This window comes from Lithobates pipiens, unplaced genomic scaffold (genome assembly GCF_037356315.1).
Source record: "Lithobates pipiens isolate NorthernLeopardFrog02 unplaced genomic scaffold, aLitPip1_a1.2 Scaffold_8, whole genome shotgun sequence".
Classification (NCBI taxonomy): Eukaryota; Metazoa; Chordata; class Amphibia; order Anura; family Ranidae; genus Lithobates; species Lithobates pipiens.
In genome coordinates, this window is record NW_027507903.1 from 558432628 (window position 1) to 558455778 (window position 23151).

Consider the following 23151-nt stretch of genomic DNA (forward strand, 5'->3'; position numbering starts at 1 on the left):
GTCGCAAATGTGACCTGACGCCCGGGTTTTGTCGAGGCAACAAAACACAAAAAATGCCAAGGGTGTGCAAAGGTCTCCAACATCCACCAGCTCTGTGATGTCGTCATGGAGGAGTGGAAAGCAACTTGTGAAGCTCTGGTGAACGCAATGCCCAAGAAGGTTAAGGCAGTGCTGGAAAATAATGGTGGCCACACAAAATATTGACAATTCGGGCCCAATTTGGACATTTTCACTTAAGGATGTACTCACTTTTGTTGCCAGCGTTTTAGACATTAATGGCTGTGTGTTGAGTTATTTTGAGGGGACAGCAAATTTACACTGTTATACAAGCTGTACACTCACTACTTTACTTTTTAGCAAAGTGTCATTTCTTCAGTGTTGTCACATGAAAAGATGTAAAAAAATATTTACAAAAATGTGAGGGGTGTACTCACTTTTTGTGAGATACTAACTAATTTATATACACACACACAATAATTTTTTTTTAAGCATACATGTCGTTTGAACACTTTTTTTATTTTTTTTATTTTATTTTTTTTGTCCATTTATAAATGCAAGTGTGTTTTACTTGCTGGTTGCATCATGCTCCACATTGTGACACAGAAGAATAAGGAACAGTTGAGGTAAACTGGCAATCCCATTTACAGCGGGTAAAATAAGTATTGAACATTTTTCTAGGTAAATATATTTCTAAAGTTGCTAGTGACATAAAATGTTCACCACATGTCAATAAAAACCCATACAATCCATACATAGTAAGAAACCAAAACAAATAATTTCAGAAATTAAGTTCTGTGTAATTAAATGGAATGACGCAAGGAAAAAATATTGAACACGCTAACTGAAATGTATTTAATACTTCATACAAAATTCTTTGTTGGCAATGACACATTCAAGATGCCTCCTGTATGGAGAAACTAATCGCATGCATTACTCAGGTGTGATTTTGGCCCATTCTTCCACACAGTCTTCAAATCTTGAAGGTTCCGTGGGCCTCTTCTATGAACTCTGATCTTTTATTTCTTTTAATAGATTTTCTTTTGGATTCAAGTCAGGTGATTGGCTGGGCCATTCTAGCAGTTTTATTTTCTTTCTTTGAAACCAATTGCGTTTCCTTGGCTTTGTGTTCAAAATCATGTCTTGCTGAAGTGTCCACCCTCGTTTCATCTTCATCATCATGGTAGATGGCAGCAGATTTTTATTAAAAATTGTCTTGGTACATTTTTTTTCATTCATATTTGATATGATATGAAGTTTTCCAGTACCACATGCTGAAAAACAGCCCCACACTGTGATGTTCCCACCGCCAAACACACCTTTTAGTAGGGGGTTGTTTTGGGGCTGATGTGCCATTTGACCTCCAAACATGGCATGTATTATGGCATCCAAAGAGTTCAGTTTTGGTCTCACCTGACCAGACTATTTTCTCCCAGTATTTCACAGGCTTATCTAAAGGCTGTGCAGCAAACTTCAAAATGCATTTTCTATAGAGTCTTGCGTGTTGAGCGTGCCTATAGGCCATGGCAGTTGAGTGTATTACATATTGTTTTCTTTGAAACAATTGTACCTGCTAATTCCAGGTCTTTCTGAAGCTCTCCACAAGTGATCCTTGGCTCTTGGACAACTCTTCTAATAATTATTTTTACTTCTCTGTCAGAAATCTTGTGAATTCAGAAGTTTAGAAATCCTTCTGTAACCAATGCCATCAGTATATTTTGCAGCAATAAAATTGAGAAGGTCTTGAGAGCACGCTTTGCTTTTACCCACCATGAGATGTTTCTCGTGCAGCACCTTGGTAATGAGACACCTATTCATAAGCCATTAGACTGAACCAGCTAATATTAATTTGTACTGACAAGGGGCAGGATTGCTTTCTAATTACTGATGGATTTCAGCTTGTGTCTTGGCTTTTTTGCACCTCCCCTTTCTTCATGTGTTCAGTACTTTTTTTTTTTTTTTCCCTGTGTCATGCCACATTACACATAACTTCAAATTTGAACGTATTTGTTTTGCTTTTTTTTTTTTTTTGTGTATGTATGGATTGCATGGGTTAGCAATGTGGTGAAAATTTCATGTCGGCACCTTTAGAAATATATTTACCTAGAAAAATGGTGCTGTGATATTTTTGTTTTACGCGCTGTAAATATCTTTTTTACTTTTCATGAAATCCTCCTTTTTTTTTTTTTCTCCCAACAACAGCATGATAAAAATAGCCACCTTTTCTGTATGGTCTTTTCTTTAAAGCAAACCTGGGACAATAGAGCTATATTGCCCCCATTGGTTACTTTTTTATTGTTGTGCAAGACCTCTAATGCTGTCATCCTGATCCTGGCTTTACTACCTAGTGGGTTACTGACCTGGAACAAATAGAAGACAAAAATTGAGAGTTTCAAGTTGGCCACATGCTTTTTAGGTAAGTGAAGCCAAGATTAAGATGATAGAACCAGAGCCTATGTCATTACAAAAAGAAAAGAGTCACTCGTTCCCAAGTTTGTCTTCACAGATTCACTTTATTCTGTATTTTGTTATGCACTTTTGCCTTGCTTCACTTTCTGATTAGGACTGTGAGTAACTTGCCTCTTTTTTTCCATCTTACCAGCATTAAAAAAGAAACGGCTCCCCCAGTGCCACGCCCAGCACGACCTGCACCTCCACCTGCACCTTGTGAGTCTTCAGAAGAAGAATCACAGAGATGTCGACCGATGTCTTATGAGGAAAAGAGACAATTAAGTCTGGACATTAATAAACTCCCAGGAGAAAAACTGGGCAGAGTAGTACACATCATCCAGTCCCGAGAGCCATCGCTCAAGAACTCTAACCCAGATGAGATTGAAATAGACTTTGAGACCCTTAAACCGTCCACACTGAGAGAGCTTGAAAGATATGTCACCTCTTGCCTAAGAAAAAAAAGGAAACCACAAGGTGAGACTTGGGACTGAGAGCTTGGTGGCATTGTAGAATGCTTGGTGATTATTGTAAGCATTGAAGCAAAACCTAAAGGACGTCAAAAGTCCCAGCATACGCTTATATTGTATACATCCACATTGTTATAGGAAAACTAACTCTAGTTATGTTTGATAACCCAGTATTCACTTACATGAAAAATCTCTATCTGTTGGCCATTGCTTTCAACCCACTTCCTGAATTCTTTGCATGCTTTGCAGCTTCTCCTCTGCTCTTTCCTTTGGTTTATTTTCAGTTTGTAAGGGCTACAAATCCCATGATACATTGCTGCTTACAAGCAGTGATTCCTGTATAGCCTGTGCCTCCTGAAACGCCTCCTCTCAGCACCTCTGTAGTTCAGAATGCAGGCCCTGAGAAATGTCACACAGCAGTCCATATTCAAAGGGCACAGTGAATCTGTTGCTACATTCAAGGAAAAAAAGTGTGTGGTATTCTTCAAAAAAAAGTAAGTTGCTTTTCTTCAGAACAATAGGAATAGGCTTGACCTTGTTATCCAAGGTGGACATGAATATAAACATATTACACTTTGGCAATAGATGCACTTTAAATAAACAAAAAAAAGTCAGCAGTTTTTTTGTATCAGACACTTGTAAGTCACTTTTGCCATTTATTTTTAATTGGTGTATCCTGTCTGTGGTCCTTGTGATGTGTACATTCCCCACATTCCCAGCATCTGTAAGGTTCCCAGAATGGAGCCAGTTGCTGGGACATTGTAACCGGTGTACATGCGCTGGGTGCTGGATTTGGGTTATCATTGGCTGCCAATGGCAGTCCCAGAAAAGGTCTAGGAGAAAACATCAGCAGCCTAGAACAGAGCGATGAAGCGGAGTGTGGTCCTCACAATATCTTAATGGGGCCTAAAGCTGGCCTTACATACAATTTTCTTGTTCAATTTCCTTTTAGATTTACCTTTGACTATGTAGTGCAAGAACCTGTTTGATTGCTTACAAATTGAAAGTGTTTAGGTATGACTTGCTATTAAATTAGAGGAGTTTTTAATCGCTAGCAATGACCCTACGGGATTTAGCAATACTTATGATGCAGAAATTTATTTTATTTTCTTCTTTTTTTTTTTTTTCCAAATAGGGGGGTGAAGTGCTTACAGGATTTTCTTGTGGCGGTATTGACTTTTAGAATTTTATTACAAGTATTTTAAAATGGTAAATGTTAAAATAATTAGATCCCCAAAGTCTTAAGTTGGTTAAAGAGTAGCATATAGGCCATGCAGTCTCTTCCTGTGAGCAGTGACGGGTAGTAGTTTAAGGTTAAGTTTTAAGACGTCTTTCCAAATCTAAAAAAAGGCACGAACTTAAATGTCTTAAGTAACATTTGATGTATTACGAATACCAGTAACTTGTTACAAAACAGGGTTTTATGCCCAAATATTTGCTTCTACTGAATATATCCGCTCCATCTTCTCAATCTTTTAATCGACAGTTGTGTAGGTAATTTTAGATATTGAATTGCTGTTTAAAAAAAAAAATAAGGTACCAGAATAATAGTTGAGTTTGTGTTTGTGGTGGTTGCTAACTTTGTCTCCTTTACAGAGAAAATAGAAGCGCCCACATCTATTTCTGCTAAGGGGAAAGGTTTCTCCTCTTCCGAGTCTGAAAGTTCAAGTGAATCCAGCACCTCGGACAGTGAGGAGTCAGACCCAGGTAGCACAATCTCACACTAGTCAGGAAAAAGCATCTAGATCAGTGATGGCGAACCTTGGCACCTCAGATGTTTTTGGAACTGCATTTCCCATGATGCTCAACTACACTGCAGCGTGCATGAGCATCGTGGGAAATGTCCCAAAACATCTGGGGTGCCAAGGTTTGCCATCACTGATCTAGGGCCTGTACTGACATGATCATGGAAACTGTAATGCAAACAATGTTTCTTTGATGATGATCTTTTCTTTCCAGAAACAACACACAAACAGAAGAAAAAGAATCACTCAGGGAGAGAGTCTAGAAAGGTAATTATAAGTAATTTAAGATGCTTGCAAATTACACGCATGCATTATACAAATGTAATATACCCAGCATTGGTTATAAATAAGGTGTAATGTTGGTAATTAGGCATCCATTCCTGCCCATAGGTGTTTTTTCCAATAGACATTCCACAATACTGTTTCTTCTGCTGTTATTTGTATTTTTCTAATAACGCTTGCTGTAAAAATATCTATCTTCCTGTAATAACTTTTTATTATTGGATATGAGTGCTCCAGTCTTGAAGTTGCTGAATATCCTAAATATTGAGTTGAGGTCCCTTTTGTCGTTTAGCCAGTTGTCTTAGATTTGCCTGTTAACTATATCTAAACCTAATAAGTGACTTACTATAAATAGCAGCTACTGTAAGTAAGTATAGTAGTGCAAGCTTTATTTCTTTGCTAGCAGTAAAGCCATAGTCCTTTCTTGTTTCTGCCAGTTTCCTTCTGCCTCTTTGGGCCTCCTGTGATAGGGTGACAGCGCTAACTACATTTAGCGCTAGCATTATTACCTCAGGGCACCTGACATCTTACCCTTTTGTTTTGCCCAGGTCTTCACCCCTTGCATCCTTAAGCAGTGCTTAAATTACATTAATTCCTGTTGAGGAGGTTGGCAACCAGAAGCGCACAGGGGTCTGCAAAGGCATCCGTCTGGCGCTTACTGAGCCTGTAGTTGATGGCACAGGAAGTGATGATATGCTGCCTTGGAAGCCAAAGCTGGACTCCATTCTGTGGGGGCGGCCTGTAATGTTTGGGTACTAGATCCTACGTGGGCGCTCCCCTTGGCATTTGATGCAAAGCATTATCCACAGGGTACTATACAGGTCCATTGATTGCTGTTTTCATCACTTTGCTTTGATCACCTAAGTTCAGCCCTTCCTTTCTGCTCAAGGCTTGGCCCAACAAAAGGCTGCCAAGCCTTCCCCCAAACCCCTTTAACCCTCACTTCTAAGAATTTGTTACAGCTTGCCTTTCTCTTGGTTGCAGACATCACAGACCTGTGGGTTAAGTTGGTCCAAAATAGTTCAAAACTCTGCCACCTCACTGCTTTCTTGTTTGAGGTGCTTGACTGTTGTATATGTTTTCCTAAGAAACTATGGAGGAGAGGTGTCCATTCCCTACACTCAGGTCTCAGATTACTCGGCTCTCCTCTTTGCTTTGTGGTGTGTGACATCAGATCCCTGCCTCCTGAAGCTCAGGATTGCTGTGTAAACTGTGCCCTTTGAACTTCTGTAGAGAAAAGAGTACTGCAGATAAACAAGTACAACTTATGTAGGAGGGTTTGTTTAATATGTGTATCATCTGAGACTAGTCACTTTACCGAGTACATGTACATGTAAGGGTTTACAACCATTTTAAGTACTTTTAAAGGCTAGGTCTCCGCCTTGTCCATTATTTTTCAAAGGTCTTTAGTTTCGCTTTCCCATGTTTAGAAAAAAGCCATTCTTAAAAGATATCAACTTAGATCTCTCTGCTCTGCAGAAACGGCTCTTTATACCTATCAGGAATCTCCCAGGCCAAGTAGTCTTTTGGTCACTTTCACACCTGCCAGCCATGTTTTCTGAACTTCATTGCAAGGTTGTCTTAATTCCTTTCTTCTGAAAGTGGTCTTGGCATTCCACCTCAGTGAGGACATTGTCCTCCCATCCCTTTGCCTGGCTCCTAAGCATCCAAAGAAAATCTCTACATTGCCTGGATGTAGTCAGAGCCATTAAATATATCTCAAGACCACTGCTCCAATCAGACGCGTTCTCTTTGTCCTTTCTTTTGGATCTTGCAAAGGACACCCTGCTTCAAAAATTCTCAGTTGCACCATAAATAGGAAATCTGGTTGCAACAGCTTGTTTAGTTTCACCTTGAGAATCTATCTCCTGCACTTTATAGCATTTGTATTCATAGATTCAGCACATTTTTTCATGTTTTTTTTTTTTTCCCAGGTTCCATATGATATATTTATAGAAAAAAAATGTATTATACAGGTATTCATTTGCACGACTTTTGAAGTTGCACATAATACAGTGCATTCATAAAGTATTTAGACCCCCTTCACTTTTTTTTTCAATTTTGTTATGTTGCAGCCTGATACTATTCAGTTAGTTTTTTTTTTTTTTTTCAATAATCTACACTCAGTAACCCATAATGACAAAGTTAAAATAGAATTTTAGGAATGTTTGCAAATATATGAAAAAGGAAAAATGAAAATAGCACATTTGGTATAAGTATTCAGACCCTTTGTATTGACACTTGAAATTTAGCTCAAGTGTCTCCCAATTCTCTTGAACATTGCTGAGATGTTTCTACACCTTGATTGATCAGGAGAAATGGGAGGCATCTGAGCTAAAGAGGTGTTGCAAATGGTCTGACTAATGCCAGTGTGATGTTTCAGTTTTTCCCTTTTCATACATTTGCAGACATTTCTAAAATTCTGTTTTCACTTTGTCATTATCGTGTACGGAGTGTGTAGATTACCAAGAAACACATTCAAGAACTGTAGTATCAGGCTGCAACAAAACAAAATTGGAAAAAGTGAAAGGGGTCTGAATGCATTATGAATGCACTGTGGGTTCACATTTATCATTAGGGTAGTGCTGCACTGTTTTTTGTTCATTTTCCGTTAAAGGTGGCATTAGATAACTTGGTAGTGCCAAAAAGCTCCGTGGGTGCTTTATTAATTGAGAAATAAAAATGTAGCTAGTGATTAAACAGTACTAGTATACTGTAAAGTACATAAATATCATGTGCTCATAACAGTGAAATAAAATACAAAAATTACCAACATAAATAAGCGGGCGAAATGCAAACATAAGTACGTGAAAGAAAATGTGAAAACTGGAAATGAATCCAGAAAAGAGTCAGTCCCAATAATCAGTATGTCTACCACAGACACGGTGGTTCATAATAAACCAAAGGTGGTTAATGAATATCTGAAGAAAATTACATCAGTGGTATAATAAAGGTGGATACTCTTACCAGAGCCAATGGACCTTGGTGTCAACGACACCAGGTCAAACGAGCATAAAAGGATGGAACCACGATCATACAGGAACAATGCGACAGGTCGCAGAGAATCCTTCAATCAATATGGAACTATCCACGGGGGCCTCAGGAAATCCAATCCTCTCTCGATGGAATCCGGATAATGGGAAAATGGCCACCAAACAACGAATCACCAAAGGGGAATTGAGCAAGCTCATAGAGCAGGTAATATTCAAAACAAAAGCAAAAGGGCTTCCAATGGTGTAGGTCAGAACCTTGCAAAAGACACCCATCGTTCCATATCCATTGAGGGATTCTCTGAAACCTGCCATGTCTGTGGTAGACCTACTGATTATTGGGATTGATTATTTTCTGGATTCATTTCCAGTTTTCACATTTTCTTTCACGGACTTATGTTTGTATTTCGCCCGCTTATTTATGTTGATGGTAATTTTTGTATTTTATTTTACTAATTATTTGTTATGAGCACATGATATTTATGTACTTTATGGTACACTAGTACTGTTTAATCACTAGAGCAACATTTTTATTTCTCTTATGAATTTTGTCACATTCGTATGCAGCAGCTTTTCTTTGATTTCTCACAGGTTAGCATAATCATTTTTTACACTTTACATGCTTTAATAATTGCACGTGTTGCTTTTCTGTTATTACATTTTTATATTCCACCAGAAGACCTACCACCTGGTCTTCTGTATATATATATATATATGTGTGTGTGTGTGTGTGTGTATATATATATATATATGTGTATATGTGTATATATATATATATATATATATATATATAATATATTTTTTTAAAGTTTTACCGAGTTGACGTCCAATTTCCTGTTGATGGATCTTTTGTCCGCAAGGTTCTCACAGGGGCTTTCTGAGGTGGGTCTTTTGACCCTTCTTGGGCCTTTCGGCACAGTTCGGTTTGCCACCCTTCCTATTCATTGCTTGGGGACATCCCATGGTTTATTAATATTCTGCCTGTTTCCTGTACTGTACAATTAAATATTAAGCTCTTTTTTTTATTTTTATGTACACAGCATACTAGCACATTATGGCAGACTTATCTGTCAAACGCAGCACTCCAGCACTGCGCTGTCACAGCTCCCAGTGCTTCCATCTTCAACTGGTCTTCCTTCTGGGTGGTTCACAGTCACAATTACAGCGCAATGCTCTTTGCATTGATGGCACGTTCAGCTTGCTCCGAATGCAGAGCTATCAACCACTGTGACTATCTTCTAATTGCACAAGTTTAGCGGATATCCACAGTACCTACCACAGAGCCTTATTATAAGTTTACATGTAGGTACAAGTGTATAATAAGATATGAGGAACTTTGTCTTGAAGTACAGTACAAGATACAGACAACCCTCCCTTCCAATCCTTAGTTTATTTCCATTGCTTACAAAACTGAGGCCTTCGAGAACACACCTTCCCTATAATCCTAGCCCACTTTAAAGCTCTGCTAGTGTCCAATCTCCTGAATGTTCACACCAAAAGCGCCCATGGCATATGAATATACTGCATCTGTCCTATACTGTACGCCAAGATATGGAATTTTACAGGTAAGTTAAAAAAAAATCGATGTTTTTACAAGGCCTACATTATGCTGATTGTGTTTAAAAACACAATGTCCTCCATGTTTGTGAACCGAGATTGTACCTTTAACCACTTCCCGCCTGGCCTATAGCAAAATGATGGCTAGGAAGTTGTTCAGTTATCCTGACTGGGCATCATACGTCATCCAGCAGGATAACATGCCAGTGCGTGCTCACGGCGAGGCTTCTTACCACGTGATCAGCTGTGACCAGGCATAGTTGACCATTGCGTTGAACCATTAAGTGTCGGTAAACTGCTTTCCTCGGTTCACGCTGTCAGGGAGAGCTGATCGCCGACTCTCCCTGTCGGGGGGGGGTCTGTGCTTATAATCAGCACATTGATTATCAGCACGAGCCCATCAGATGTGTTCCCCATAAAAAAACAGATGTCAGTGCCCAGCTGTAAAACATATCAGTGCTCATCACAGTCATCTGTCAGTGCCACCTATCATTACCCAACAATTCTACATATCAGTGCCCGTTAGTGAAGGAGAAAACAAAATGTAACCGGAACGAAGAAAAACTTTTTTTTTTTTTTTAAATGTAGGTCTTTTTTAGTTGGTTTAGCAAAAAATAAAAACCGCAGAGGTTATCGAACACCACCAAAAGCAAACTATTTGTTGGAACAAAATTATAAATTTTTGTTTGGGTACAGTGTAGCATGACCGTGCAATTGTCATTCAAAATGTGACCGCACTGAAAGCTGAAAATTGTCCTGGGCGGGAAGTGCCTGGTATTGAAGTTGTCCTGGGCAGGAAGAGTGTCTGGTATTGAAGTGGTTAAGCTTTTAAAGAATGATTGTTCAGATTTTCAAACAACTTTTAAATCAAGACTGAGAAGGTTTTTTTCTTTTTTCTTTGTCTTTTTACAGCATCACCATCAACCCCATCCTCCGCAGCAGCCTCTTGCCCCACCACCTAATGTCCTTAAGCCATCTTCCCCAACCCCTCCACCCTCCTATGCCCCTCCTCCCAGCTTGGACACTTCCCACCCATCTCTTCATCATCCTCTTCATCCTGCTAATGTCTTTGAAGCTGTTAATGCTCACTATGGGCAGGCAGGTCTGCATCTACCACCACCTGATCTTCCATCACACCTCACAGGTGGTCAGCCAGAGCGATGTTCCCCACCTCATCTAAACCAACATGCCCTTGTTAGTCCTCCAGGTAAGTTTAACTAATTTATAATGCTAGAGAATAAAAGGATGATTACTTGTAAGTAATTATGAATTGCTGCTTTAGTACCTGCTGGTATATCTCTAATTGACTTTTTATCTTTTACAGCCCTGCATAATGCCATGCCGCAGCAACCTTCTCGCCCTACAAATCGTGCAGCTGCTCTCCCTCCCAAACCTGTACGACCACCATCTTCCTCACCGCCCCCAGTACAAACGCACCACCAACCTCCACCTCATTCTATCCATCATCATTCACAGCCTCCCCCTGTCCTGCTAGAGGATGATGGCCCATCTTCACCAGGTAGCAGTCTCCCTCCTTCTCCTGTTCAGGTGCTTGGTCCTGCGCAGATGGCCCTTTACCTGCAGCAATTACAGAAATCCCAACAGCCTCCTGTGCAATCTCCTCTTCAGCCGCTTCTCCCTTCTGTTAAAGTGCAGAATCAAGCACCTTTGACTTCTACTTCCCAGTCTTTGCGGCACCTGCAGAACCTGCCTTACCCTTCTCCTTCCTCTGTTAGCACTGCTCCTCCCCCTGCTCCTACATCATCCCATGTAAATCAGTTGCAGACTCCACCTACAGCTTCCCAACAGCAGCCAGCAGTGCAGGCTCCACCCCCTCCCCAGCAGCCGCATCCAACCATGCAAAGTACAATGACCGCTCCCCACCAACAGCTTGTGCAGCACCAGCAGTCTAAACCGCAGCAAGTAATCCAACACCACCATCCCTCGCCACGGCAACAGAAACCAGAGCCATACCCTGGAGGTGAGTGGTATGTTTTTGTGAAAATGGTTAGTCAGTATAACATGTCAAATTAGTGAGCCACATTCTGCAGTGGTCACCAACCTGCAGCCCATGAGCCACGTGGCCCTTTTCATGCATTTAAATGGGCCTTGGGCGTACAGTTCCTTCCATTGACATCAATGATGGGGCCAGTTTCTCCCACTTAGACCAACTATGGGACGATTCCTGCCACTGGCCTCCCTAAATTGTTAAAGCGGAGTTCCAGCGTTTTTTTTTTTTTTTTTTTAAACAGCTTGTATAACAGCTAGTCCGATAGCAGTTGGCATAATTAGTTAATGCAGCTTTTATCAGTGTCATGCATTTAAAAAAAACGCACTTTGCAGTAGCTGCACGCTCCCATCTTCATTGTGGGCAGCTGAAACCCACTGCTATGTTTTTTCTGGATTTCGGCTCTGCTGGCTATCCAACATGCACCTTCCGATCATGCGCATAAACAAAGCGCAGCACACTCCTTGTGTTCAGGTTGCCATAGCAATGGCGGCGTTGAAGGAAGTACCCGCCATGTTATGACAATTTTCACTTAAGAATCAAACCCGGCAGCAAGCACTAACCTGGTTTTCCAAGTATAGTGCAATAAATGCACCTCTGATTGGCAATGCTGCTCCTGTTGTGCCTGCCGCTGCCAGTCGCTACCACCCACTGCCAATACAGACAAACGACTGAAATCTCAAATCAAAAATGTCGCCGATCTCCTCCTAGCATTGCATCATTTCCGGTTGTGAGATAACGCAATGCTGGGGGGGTGCCCATTGACTCCTGGGATTGATGATACAGCTATCCCAGGAGCCAATGGAAAAGCAGAAATGGGGTGCCTCGCCGCAGTGAGGTTGGATGAAAGTGCAGCCTTTGGAATCCAAAAATGGAAAAAAAAAATTATCCAAGCATGAATGAGGGTGCGGTCACCTATCATTGCAGCCATTGTCATATAGGCTGGAACTCCGCTTTAAGGACACTGAACTGGTCCTTTGTTTAGAAAGTTTGGGGATCCTGGCATTTTATTTGCTAGTGGATATCGATGAAGTTGTCATCATTTTCTTTGCAACATTTTTGTTTCTGGTTTGTCTAGGTCACTTGCGGGAGGCCCGATCTCCTCTCCTTCATTCATCTCAGGTTCCTCCATTTGCAGGCCTTTCACATCCTTCGTCACCGCAGGCCGGACAGTCTAAAAAGCAGGTACAGATCATTGGGCTTACCCATTGGTGTGGGCTCCACGGTGATGGTTACTTGTGGTGTAAACTATATGTAGCATCTATTATTGATGATTATTCCGCATGACTGGAGCACTTTGTAAGCAGTCACTTCTCAAAGCTACTACTGTATAGCGTACACCACAGGAAGTCACTTGTTTCAACAGTGCGTAAACTTTATCTACTTGTAACAGATGCAGCAGTCAATTTTAGTGGTATGACTCGGCCACTAAAAATCACACTTGCATCCTGGACATTTGTGTGTTCCTGTTGTCCCCCCAACTGCAACTCTCTGTAGCTGAAGTTGCCATTAGGTAATATATATAGTAGGCACACTAGTAAAGATTTCTCTTCATTGTGTTCTCAATTTAAGGTGCAGCTCAGCACCAAAATCTACATCTGGTTTCATTCCTCGCTTTGCATAGCAGTTACAAGTAGGCAGACACAAGACACAAATCAATGCAGTTTGTATTCGTTCATACATAGAGATCCTATCACCAGACCAGTTTAACAAAAATGTTCCCATAAGACATATGGACTTCTGATTTTAGTTCCTTTGTGATTTTCCTTGTTGGAGATCAGCGTGACAGCTTTGTAATTAACATTTTAAGGACGTCAGGCAATGTTTTTCCTTTAAAGAAAGACTTTGGGAGTCTGAAGCTGTTAACACACTTGTCTGCTCCACAGGAAATGAGAGGGTCATCTGTGTTGCAGCCTCAGCCGCTGGTAGTGAAGGAAGATAAACGCCATTCTCCATCTTTGCGTCCGGAAGGCTTTTCCCCTGGCATGAGGAGTGAACCCCACAAACTTCCAGAACCGCAAAAAGCTTCTAGCCATGTTCAGCCAAGTGAGTTGTCATTTTTTATTTTATCTAAAGTGGAACTATGAACACCCGTTTAAAAAAAAATAAATAAAAAAAATAAAAAGGTGCTTTATCACTTTATAGGGCCATGTGCCCTTACCGTTTTCTCTTAGTCCACCTGCAATGTCCCACAAATACTTTGTTGAGTCTGCCAGTAAAGCCCACCTAATGCAGCTTTCTGTAATGGCGTGGCAACAATGCAGCACTGCTCCTAAATTCAGAGCAGAGTTGCCACTGTCATGTAGGCTGTGCCTTCTTGGACTACAGAGGGATAAGAATAATAGCAGGTGTGTCTATTTGCATTGCCACTGCTAATTGATAAGCATGTAGCTTGTCAATCAGCAACTGACCACACCTAGGTCCTGCCCAATGCTTTCTGGATTGGCAGCATTTTCTCTGCTGTTGAAACCCTCCCACTGAGATATGCAGTGTCTCATAGAGAGAACATGTGAAACACAAATGAAGGCAGTTTTGGCTCAGTCATGGAAGGTAAGAGGATTATCTTAACCGTACAGTACAATACACATGGCTCATTTTCATGGACCATGAGTTGTATGCAGGCTACCTTCAGGTGATTAGACGTTGTCTAAAAAAATGGGGCCACCCCTACAGCACAGTCATATAACTATGCCCACTTCACGAGATTCCAGTGCCCTTGGGTAATGGACCTGTTCTGAGGAATTTTTATTTTATTTTTTAAACCATTCAATCTTTTTTCCTTTGAAGCTGTTATCAAAATCTGACTGCTTATTGCCCCGGACCTGTATCAGTTTCCGTATTCCGCTTCTGAGCTATCCAGTAACAAGCAGTTTTTCAAGTTTTGTAAATGTGCAAAGAGAATAACCATTCATAGCCTTACATAGTTTTACTATGTAGTTGTTTATGCCTATGGGGATGCCACCTTTGTGTGTTTATAGGTTTCGGGCATTTCGATCTTGTTGCTGTGTTGCCCACCCTTCGTGTTCAGTGCTTTGGGATATCCAAAGAAGTCATGAAAATTATAATAAAACTAAAGTACCTCCTTTTTGAACAGTCCAAAGTCTTTCACCAACATCTTTTCCACGACCGTCTTTATTGGCTGACTCGGGATGACCTGACTCTCACAAATGTGCAGGAGTTTAGACAACCCTGCACATGGGCTCTATGCCGGAATATAAACTGAGCTGCATCTTCTGCAATAATGAACCTGCCTACGTGCATTTTTATATTGTGATAATTTATTTTATTTATTTTTATTTCCTCCGTGTGCTTTCATGTACACCACAGGACACCGATAACCCTTTCCTCTTGCTACAAAACAAAACTGAAGCTTAGCTGAGTTGGATGGGGTTATATCTGGCAGAGATTCAGCTTTATTGGTTTGTTATTTTGGCCAGTATCCATTCACCTGAAGGTGGCAGGACAACCTAAAATTAAAATTTTAGGTAAACCTCAGGCACAAATTGTACCTTTTTTATTTTAATGTGTGCAGAAAATGAAAAATGCCTCTGGTGGTTAAATGACTTTGTTCTTGCCAGCTCTTTTTTTAAAATATAATTTATATACCATTATTTAGTATCATTATTTATTCTTTTATTTTTAGGGCCAGAAATGAAACCCATTGATGGGAGTCGCCCATTGAGACCCCCTGAAAGCATCACTTCTCAAGGGGTGCCTGAGAAAGAGAAGCAGAAGCAGGAACCCAAGACACCTGTTGCCCCCAAAAAGGTAAGATTATATTGATATTAATGTAGTTGGATGCGTTGTAGCCAATGCTTCCAAAGGCCCATTCCACTTCCTCAGGCCTTTGGCAACATAACTTTGATATATGGCGGCAAAGTGGCACGGCTGCGTGGGATCATGCACCTAGTGACTTGTTAATTATACACAGTGGAAGCTGACTCTGTCCATTGGCACCCGCCGATCCTTTCAGTATAGAGGGAGAATAGCGGTCTGCCTGTGTAAACAAGACAGATCGCTGTTCTGTCAGTATAGAAGGCATGGATCCTGTGTTCATGCAAACAGGGACAAGGATCTATGCCCTCCCCTCGTAAAAGCACCTCCCTCACAGTAAGAAAACGCCATCTAGGTACACAGTTAACTCTTTGATCAACCCTGATGTTAACCCCTTCCCAGCCAGTGTCATTAGTACAGTAACAGTGCATATTTTTTAGCACTGGTCCCCAAAAGGTGTCAGGTGTCAAATTTGCAATATCGCAGTCCCGCTACAAGTTGCTGATCATCGCCATTACTAGAAAAAAATAAATAAATATTTTGGTTATTTTGGTGTCACACGACCACGCAATTGTCAAAGTAACAGTTCCGTATCGCTAAAAATGGCCTGGTCGTGAAAGGGGGGTACATCTTTCGGAGGTCATGCGGTTAAAAGCATTTGTTAACACATACACACATACCAGCCAAAATTCTCACTAGTTCTGCACATCCGCTCAATGATAGAATATTTCACAGAACTTTAACCACTTCAGCCCCGGAAGGATTTTCCCCCTTAATGACTAGGCCATTTTTTGCGATCCGGCACTGCGTTACTTTAACTAAAATTGCGCAGTCATGCAGTTCCCTGTTCTGCCTCTATAATAGGTGATCGCAGGTCACCGGCGCACATCGAGTCTGCCCGTCATGCAGGCACACTCGTGTAGTGGGAGCGAGTGCACGCCCGCACCACCGTACAGGTGCGTCGATTCGTGCAGGAGAGCCGACCTGCCGCAGTATTTCTGCGTGAGCAGGTCGGCAAGTGGTTAAGGACCATTCAAGCAGGGCTTCAGAATTCACAGAACTAGCGCGAATCTTGTCCACAGTAGAAAAATGCTTTCAGTTCTGGGTCTTTTGTGGAGTGGACTCCTTAGCTTATAGGAACTCAAGACAAAAATACATTAGGACTTTGTGCAGAATTTATTTCCACACTCCTGATTCTGGAGTGTGGAAATAACTTGGCTATAAAAAATAGGTTAGCTATAAAAATTAAACGCACTGTTTAAATAAGCAAGAGTCTAATTTATTTCCAAGAAATAGGAATGCTAATATAACACTAAAAGAAAATATACAGAGTATATGAAACTAAAGAACATCAATGATACTTTACGTAAGGTCATCCTCTGTCCAGTATCTGGGCTCAATGGCAAGAGGCAAAAAGAGGAAGTACTTTAGGTTGTGTGGCCAGCTGACAGGTGAAGAGCTAAGCTGGATAACAGAAGTCTCTGCTACGCCTGCTCAAATCGCTCAATCCTAAGGACGGCTCTCGGTGGACGATGGTCACCTGTAAAAGAGGGGTTGTTTTGAGGACTCCTGCTCCTCTTCAGTGGGCTCTCTCTTGTAGACTATATGCACTCTTTCACACTTTATTTTGCGAGTACATATATTGTTTTTAATAAAGCCCTTTGATCTTTTTACTACACCCGAGGTCTTTACCGTTTTCTCCTTTCCCTTTCCACTACTGTATGAACTGTAGCATCAGCTCCATACAGTGTACAGCATTGTGTTCTGGTAGCAGTATAGGAACTTCCCAGTGGGCTGAGCACTGTCCAATCATTCACAGAAGGCTTGTGTTTTTTTTATTTTTTGACTGAACACAAAGCTTCCTCAGGCTGAGGTTGGTGATGGGTGACATCATCTGACCGCCTTTTCACCTCAGCCGGACTTGATATTGTTCCGGGAGCGGAATGGGAAGCTATATACAGTATGAAGCTGATGCTATATACAGTGCTATCAGCAGACATATTTGTTAATGAAGGTAATAGTTTGTGTGGACCAAGCTTGGTCCAATCACCTATTTTAAAATGTCAGAAAGCTGGAGTTTGGCTAAATCCTTGTGTAAAGCTCTGTGAATTGATCCTATGAAGTCATTATAAAAGCCTCCCTTTTCAAAGGCTATACAAAGCAGATGTTGTTCATCTTGAACATGAACTGATTTATGTAAATGTTTCTCCCTAGGACCTAAAAATTAAAAACATGGGCTCTTGGGCAAGTCTTGTACAGAAAACACCAGTCACCCCAACTGCTCCAGGGAAGTCATCCAGTGATAGCTTTGAGCTTTTCAGGCGTGCGGCACGAGAGAAGGAGGAGCGAGAGAGGGCGCTAAAACTGCAGGCAGAGCATGCAGAAAGAATGCGAAGGGAGCAGGAAAGGATGAGGTAAGTGTTTATGCTGATTTTAATACAGATTTACAGAACACAGTGGTTGGTTGCACATTATGAGTGAACTTGTATGTCTCATTAAAATGTGATAGAAGAGAAAATGTGTCGGTGCCTTTTCCACAAGAAAGTGTTGTGTTTTTTTTAAGACCCCTTTCACACTGGGGTGCTTTTCAGGCGATTTAGCGCTAAAAATAGTGCCTGCAAAGCGCCTGAAAGCACCGCTCATGCCTCCCCGTTTGCGGGATGGTGCGCTTGCAGGATGGGAATAAAGTCTCGCAAGCAGAATCTTTGGGGCAGTTGAAATGAATGGGCAGCACCGCTACACAGGCGCTTTTAACCCTTTGGCTGCTAGCAGGTGTTAAAATCACCCTGCTAGCAAACCGAAAAGCGCAGCTAAAACAATGATAAAGCGCCGCTAAAAGGGGACAGCAAATTTACACTGTCATACAAGCTGTACACTCACTATTTTACATTGTAGCAAAGTGTAATTTCTTCAGTGTTGTCACATGAAAAGATATAATAAAATATTTACAAAAATGTGAGGGGGTGTGCTCACTTTTGTGAGATTGTGTGTGTGTGTATATATATATATATATATATATATATATATATATATATATTATAATATAATATAATTTTATTTTATTTTTTTAAATCCCTTTTCTGGAAATATCGCATCCAACATTTTTAGTCTATTTGTACAACTACTGTTTGCTCTTGCCGCATCTGCTTTTGGGGTGTCAACAGGGCACATTGCTCTTGCATTGAGCCTCGGTAGACAATGGCGTTAAGCCCTGTGTGTTTGTAAGAGCTTTTTCACACCATGTCTGTTGAGCTGCGTTGATTTGCACAGATCAGCAAAGCTGCACATAGAAAATAATTTGTGGCCACTTCACACCAAATGCTGTGTTGCAGTACTTATTTAAAAACAATCCCCATGCAGTGCTTGTACTGAGTCTGCCTAGAAAAGACACAGGAGCATGACACAGTTGTCAGGATGCATTTAAGCACTTCATGGAGATTGTTCTGAAACAACACATTCTTCATTTTGGAAATGTACCGATATGAAAAAAAACATGAAAAATTGTGTTTATTCAACATCATGGAGCACAAAGCGTCTTTACATCCATGATGATAGTGCTAACCTCTTCTAGGCATAATCCCTCCCAGTTAGGCAAGGCTTACATTTTTTTTCTATTGCCCTAAGGTGATGGTTATGTCTGTGCAGTCTCTGCACAAAAAAACTTACTAGGTTCTAAATGGTACCTTCTGGAGTTTTGAGACTCTTCTGTATTCTGAATCCAGTTTTTCTACGTCTTTTTTACGTGCAGAGGAATAGTACCTGGACCTATGGGGACAGCCACCTAATGTTGCCAGTTGTTATGGAACCATGTGCAATATATTGCCCTGTGGACCAGTAGGGTGCTATACAGGTCTAGGGCAGAGATCTCTTATCTGAGGAGTCAAGTCCCTAGAGGCCCTTGTGGCATTACCTGCCATGATGGGCGAAGATTGGACCCCCTAGAGGGTTTTTTAACAGACTGGTGAGAGCCCTGCCTAACTGTACAGTCTTCTGGGTCAGTCAGAGTAGCACATAGCTGTAGCAGAGCTTAGGAGTGGTCTGGGAGCTTCTGGGCACCAAATGCAGGAGTTTTTCTCCCTTTCCTGCATTAATTTGGAATGGACTAGGCAGTGTGAATGCACAGTGCAGATGGCAATGTCAAAAGTGGGGCAGAGCACTCTAGTGGTAGGCATCTTGGATCCCCATGTGAGAGCAACAGTGCAGACTCTGGCGGGACCACTGGTTGAACTACAGGTAGCAGCAGTAGCGGTGCCTTGTGGGACTACAGGTCACCGCAGACCAATTGCTAGTGAGTCTACAGGTCACATCAGAGCCTTCCTTGTAGGACTACAGGTTGCAGCAAGTATTAAAGGGCCATGGGGTGTTCATGCAGCACTGACTTCCTTGACCTGTCTTGTATCTTTACTTCTGGGACAACTTCCTCCAGTTTCTATGTGACGAGGAATTCCTCACCTGCTGTTGCTGGTGTACAGCTATGTACCCACTTTTAGTTTTTTGGGGCTTCTTTTCATTTAAAGCACTGGTTGAACAAAAAAACAACAACTTGAAAGCGTGTACCCAGCTTTAATCCTGTTTGTTTCACATCTGTTGTAGTTCTTAACCTTTCCCAACAGATCCCCTCATGTCATTACAGGACATTACAACCAGTTCCAGGTATTAATAAATGGGAGCTGCAAAGCAAGCCTCTCTATCTCTTTTAGTCAAGTCATAGCACTTTAGTACACAAACATGTACTTGCTCTTACAAGTGTGTTTACTGGAAATGCTATAGTCCATTCGCAGTGTAGGTCCACATGTTATGTCTGCCTATTTCAGAATGTTGGGTCTTTGTGTCTTATGTATGGTTCTGTTTGCTGCACACATTAGGTCTCGAGAAGAAGATGATGCTCAGGAGCAGGCAAGGAAAGTGCATGAAGAGGCTCGTAGGAGGCAGGAGCAGCAGCAGCAACAACAGCAGCAGCCACATGTGCAAAACCCTCTTCCTACACCTCCGCCTCCTGCCCAGAGCTCACAGCCTATCATGGATCAGAGGGAGATGGATAGGAAGCGAGAACAGGAGCGGAGACGGCGACAGGCGGTAAGTGTTTCTAGTGTCTGTATTTAGGTGCTTGAAATGTCCGGTTTGCTTTTCTAGATAATAATGTGTCTCTTGTTCTTACAGATGACTCCCTCAATAGACATGAATTTTCAGAGTGACCTGATGGAGATATTTGAACAGAACTTGTTCTCTTGAGACTTCAATCTTCTCACTGTCACCTCCACCACTTTACTTCCTGCAGCCCAACTCCATGAATTCTATTCATAATATTTTTTTTATGTCATTATGAGGGGCAGAGGGACACCTACCCTAAAGACGCTGAAGTTAATGCCCTTCGTGTATTTTATCTCCCGCCTTCGTATGTGGATACACAAAGCCTCCGGAAGTTACGAATTTGGAAGAGATGTACAGCCTAGTTCGGATCATTGTGCAGTAAAAACCTCCTTTTCCCAAACCCCCTTCTAATTCAGAGCAATTTGGAAGATCGTGGACTCTGGGGAGGGGGGGGTGGGGAAGGTGACGGGATGTGGAGAATTCTCTTAGCCTCTCTTGTGGAAGACGTGGATGGGGAAGTGCTCAGCAGTGTATAAGGCTTCACGTACCAACCAGAAGCAAGCATTCGGGTACAATGCAAAGTGTGCATGGTTGTGCTAGGGCACAGAGGGCTGCAGAACATTGCTCATTGTGTGCGCAAAAAACAGTTTCTACAGCACGTCGCCATTACTGCTGCATAATAATCAGTTGCAAACTACATTAACCATCTCTGTAATTTATACACGATTTTCAGTTTAGTTGGTTTCTGAACAGTGATGTCAAGCACTGTATTCCAGTCACCTAAAGCATGCATATTTCATACTATATGGAATGTATATATAAGTGCAGAGCACTTTCTAAGACGCAAAGTATGTATATTATGAGTTTAAATTGAAGTCAGGCTGACTGGCAGGAATAAAGTAAGCTTTAAGCCTTAAAGGGGAAACCGTTGCTAATTTCTGATGTCTGTTTGCTTTACATAGTTCTTTTTTTAATCCAGTGTTTGTTCTGAGCTCATAATGTTAAAGTAACAGGTGACTTAGTAACGCTCTGCAATTATGTATGCATTTTATATGTGTGTCTTGTGTGTTCTGTGCCTGATCTTAAAAATCTCCTAGTCCCCGTCATCTATTTTTGTACACACATTTCTATGTGCCTGCAATGATTGTACTTTTTTTTTTCTTTTTTTTTCTTTTTAACTTGTACAGTGTTTCTCACACCTTTTTTTTTTGTTTTGTGTGTGTGTCTGTGTGTGCCATCGAACACCCAAATCGCTCTTGAATCTCAGGTATTAATTATCCTTTTTTTTTTCTTACATAAACTTGGCAAATGCTCAGCTTAAATACACTAGACAGATAACATAGCATAAGATTTCTACATACCCTTCACATAAATATTATTCTGCTCTTCGTAGCATCATGTATTGTTTCACATCTGTACACCCTGATGGGCTGTATACTTTAAACTCATAGTTGCATGGAAGAAGGTTATGCACACTATTGTTTGTAGTTTTATAGTCTCCTGCTGGACTCAAACATTTCTTTGCATGGATATCTACATCTGCTGCTGTCATTCTTCAGAGGTATTTCTACTCCACATCACCTTGCCCAGCAGGTCTGTGTGCATTGTGTTCTCTAAAGGGCAGTTGTCTGTTCCTCCACTCTGCTGCGCCAAGGTTGGAGAGGAGTCCCATGCGTCAGCAGCACAAGGGGTGTGGTTAAACTTCACCTATTAGTCATCCTGCATGTAAGCCCCCTGTTCTTAACCAGGTATAGAAATGAGGGGGAAAAAAAAAAAAAAACAGTGTTAGTGGCCTTCTGAAACTATAGGCTTCCTCCTGACTTGGCATTCATTGCACAGTTGTCGTAGCATGATATTTTAGAGTCGATCACATGGCTATGTCATACTTTCGAAGGTGCTGCAGATAATCTAAGTGCAATGATTGACTCGCACACAATACAGTACTCTGCAGAATCCCTATGCTCTTGGTGCGTGCGCAGTGCAGCAATGCTGAGCAGCTGTACCAGCCCTGTGTGTGTGTGTGTGTGTGTGCGTGCGTGTATGTGTGTATAATGTGGAGGGTGGGGCCTTTCATTGTTCTGATCTCTGGGTTAATGCCCTGTTAATTTGATACAAACCCCCTCCAACTCTCCTTCCCTACTCCTGTCTCTGTAATTTTACTTTTTTGTTTATTTTTTGTTCTGTTTCCTTTTTTTTTTTTTTTTTTTTTTTTATATATATATAAATATATATAATTTGAACTGTTAAAAAAAAAAAAAACAACAAAAAACTAAAAATCCTTTACGTGCCATAAGCTCCTGTTTCCTTTTATTCTTCCCAGTTCCTAACCTGTCTCCCTTTTTTAGATAGTGTCCCTGTTCCCCTCCACATCCCTCCTGAGCAACAGGCACAGAAGTCTGTGTTGTAACTGATTTCATGCAATAAAGTCTTTTTTTTTAATTATATTTCATTTCATTTTACTTTTGCTGCATATACAGAATATATTTATGTTGGTTTCAACCCCTTTGCCGCTGTTGCCCACCCCTTACTCCCACCCCCTATTGTTTGTTATATTTTTTTTATAATCCTGCAGGAGGGTGCTCTTTCATCTGTAGGCTGTGGTGGTAATGCGCTGCAGAATGGGTGGAGAGTGTGGGGAGGTACACTTTGGCAATACTTGGGGGCCTTGTAAGATTGTGAGGGTGATACTTGTTCAGTATTTGCATAGTGATAAAAAAGGGGCTACCGTGATGCTCTGCAGGGATTGGGTAACTTTGGGACCGCTGCCGGGATGGTTTAAGGCACTTAGC

At 41.3% G+C, this 23151-nt stretch overlaps 1 protein-coding gene across 4 annotated transcripts in view; it reads left to right on the forward strand.

Moving 5' to 3' along the window:
• BRD4 (bromodomain containing 4) overlaps window positions 1-22806 on the forward strand; it is a 107043-nt gene extending 84237 nt beyond the window's left edge. For all 4 annotated transcript variants that reach the window (XM_077469995.1, XM_077469994.1, XM_077469992.1 and 1 more), the window contains 11 exons: window positions 2600-2922; window positions 4512-4622; window positions 4875-4927; window positions 10402-10696; window positions 10814-11470; window positions 12576-12682; window positions 13384-13543; window positions 15141-15265; window positions 17486-17685; window positions 20137-20347; window positions 20432-22806. In XM_077469995.1, coding sequence (XP_077326121.1) covers window positions 2600-2922; window positions 4512-4622; window positions 4875-4927; window positions 10402-10696; window positions 10814-11470; window positions 12576-12682; window positions 13384-13543; window positions 15141-15265; window positions 17486-17685; window positions 20137-20347; window positions 20432-20503 — 2314 coding nt within the window. In that variant the 3' untranslated portion in view covers window positions 20504-22806. The remainder of the gene's footprint in view (window positions 1-2599; window positions 2923-4511; window positions 4623-4874; window positions 4928-10401; window positions 10697-10813; window positions 11471-12575; window positions 12683-13383; window positions 13544-15140; window positions 15266-17485; window positions 17686-20136; window positions 20348-20431) is intronic.
• Window positions 22807-23151: the final 345 nt, after the last annotated feature.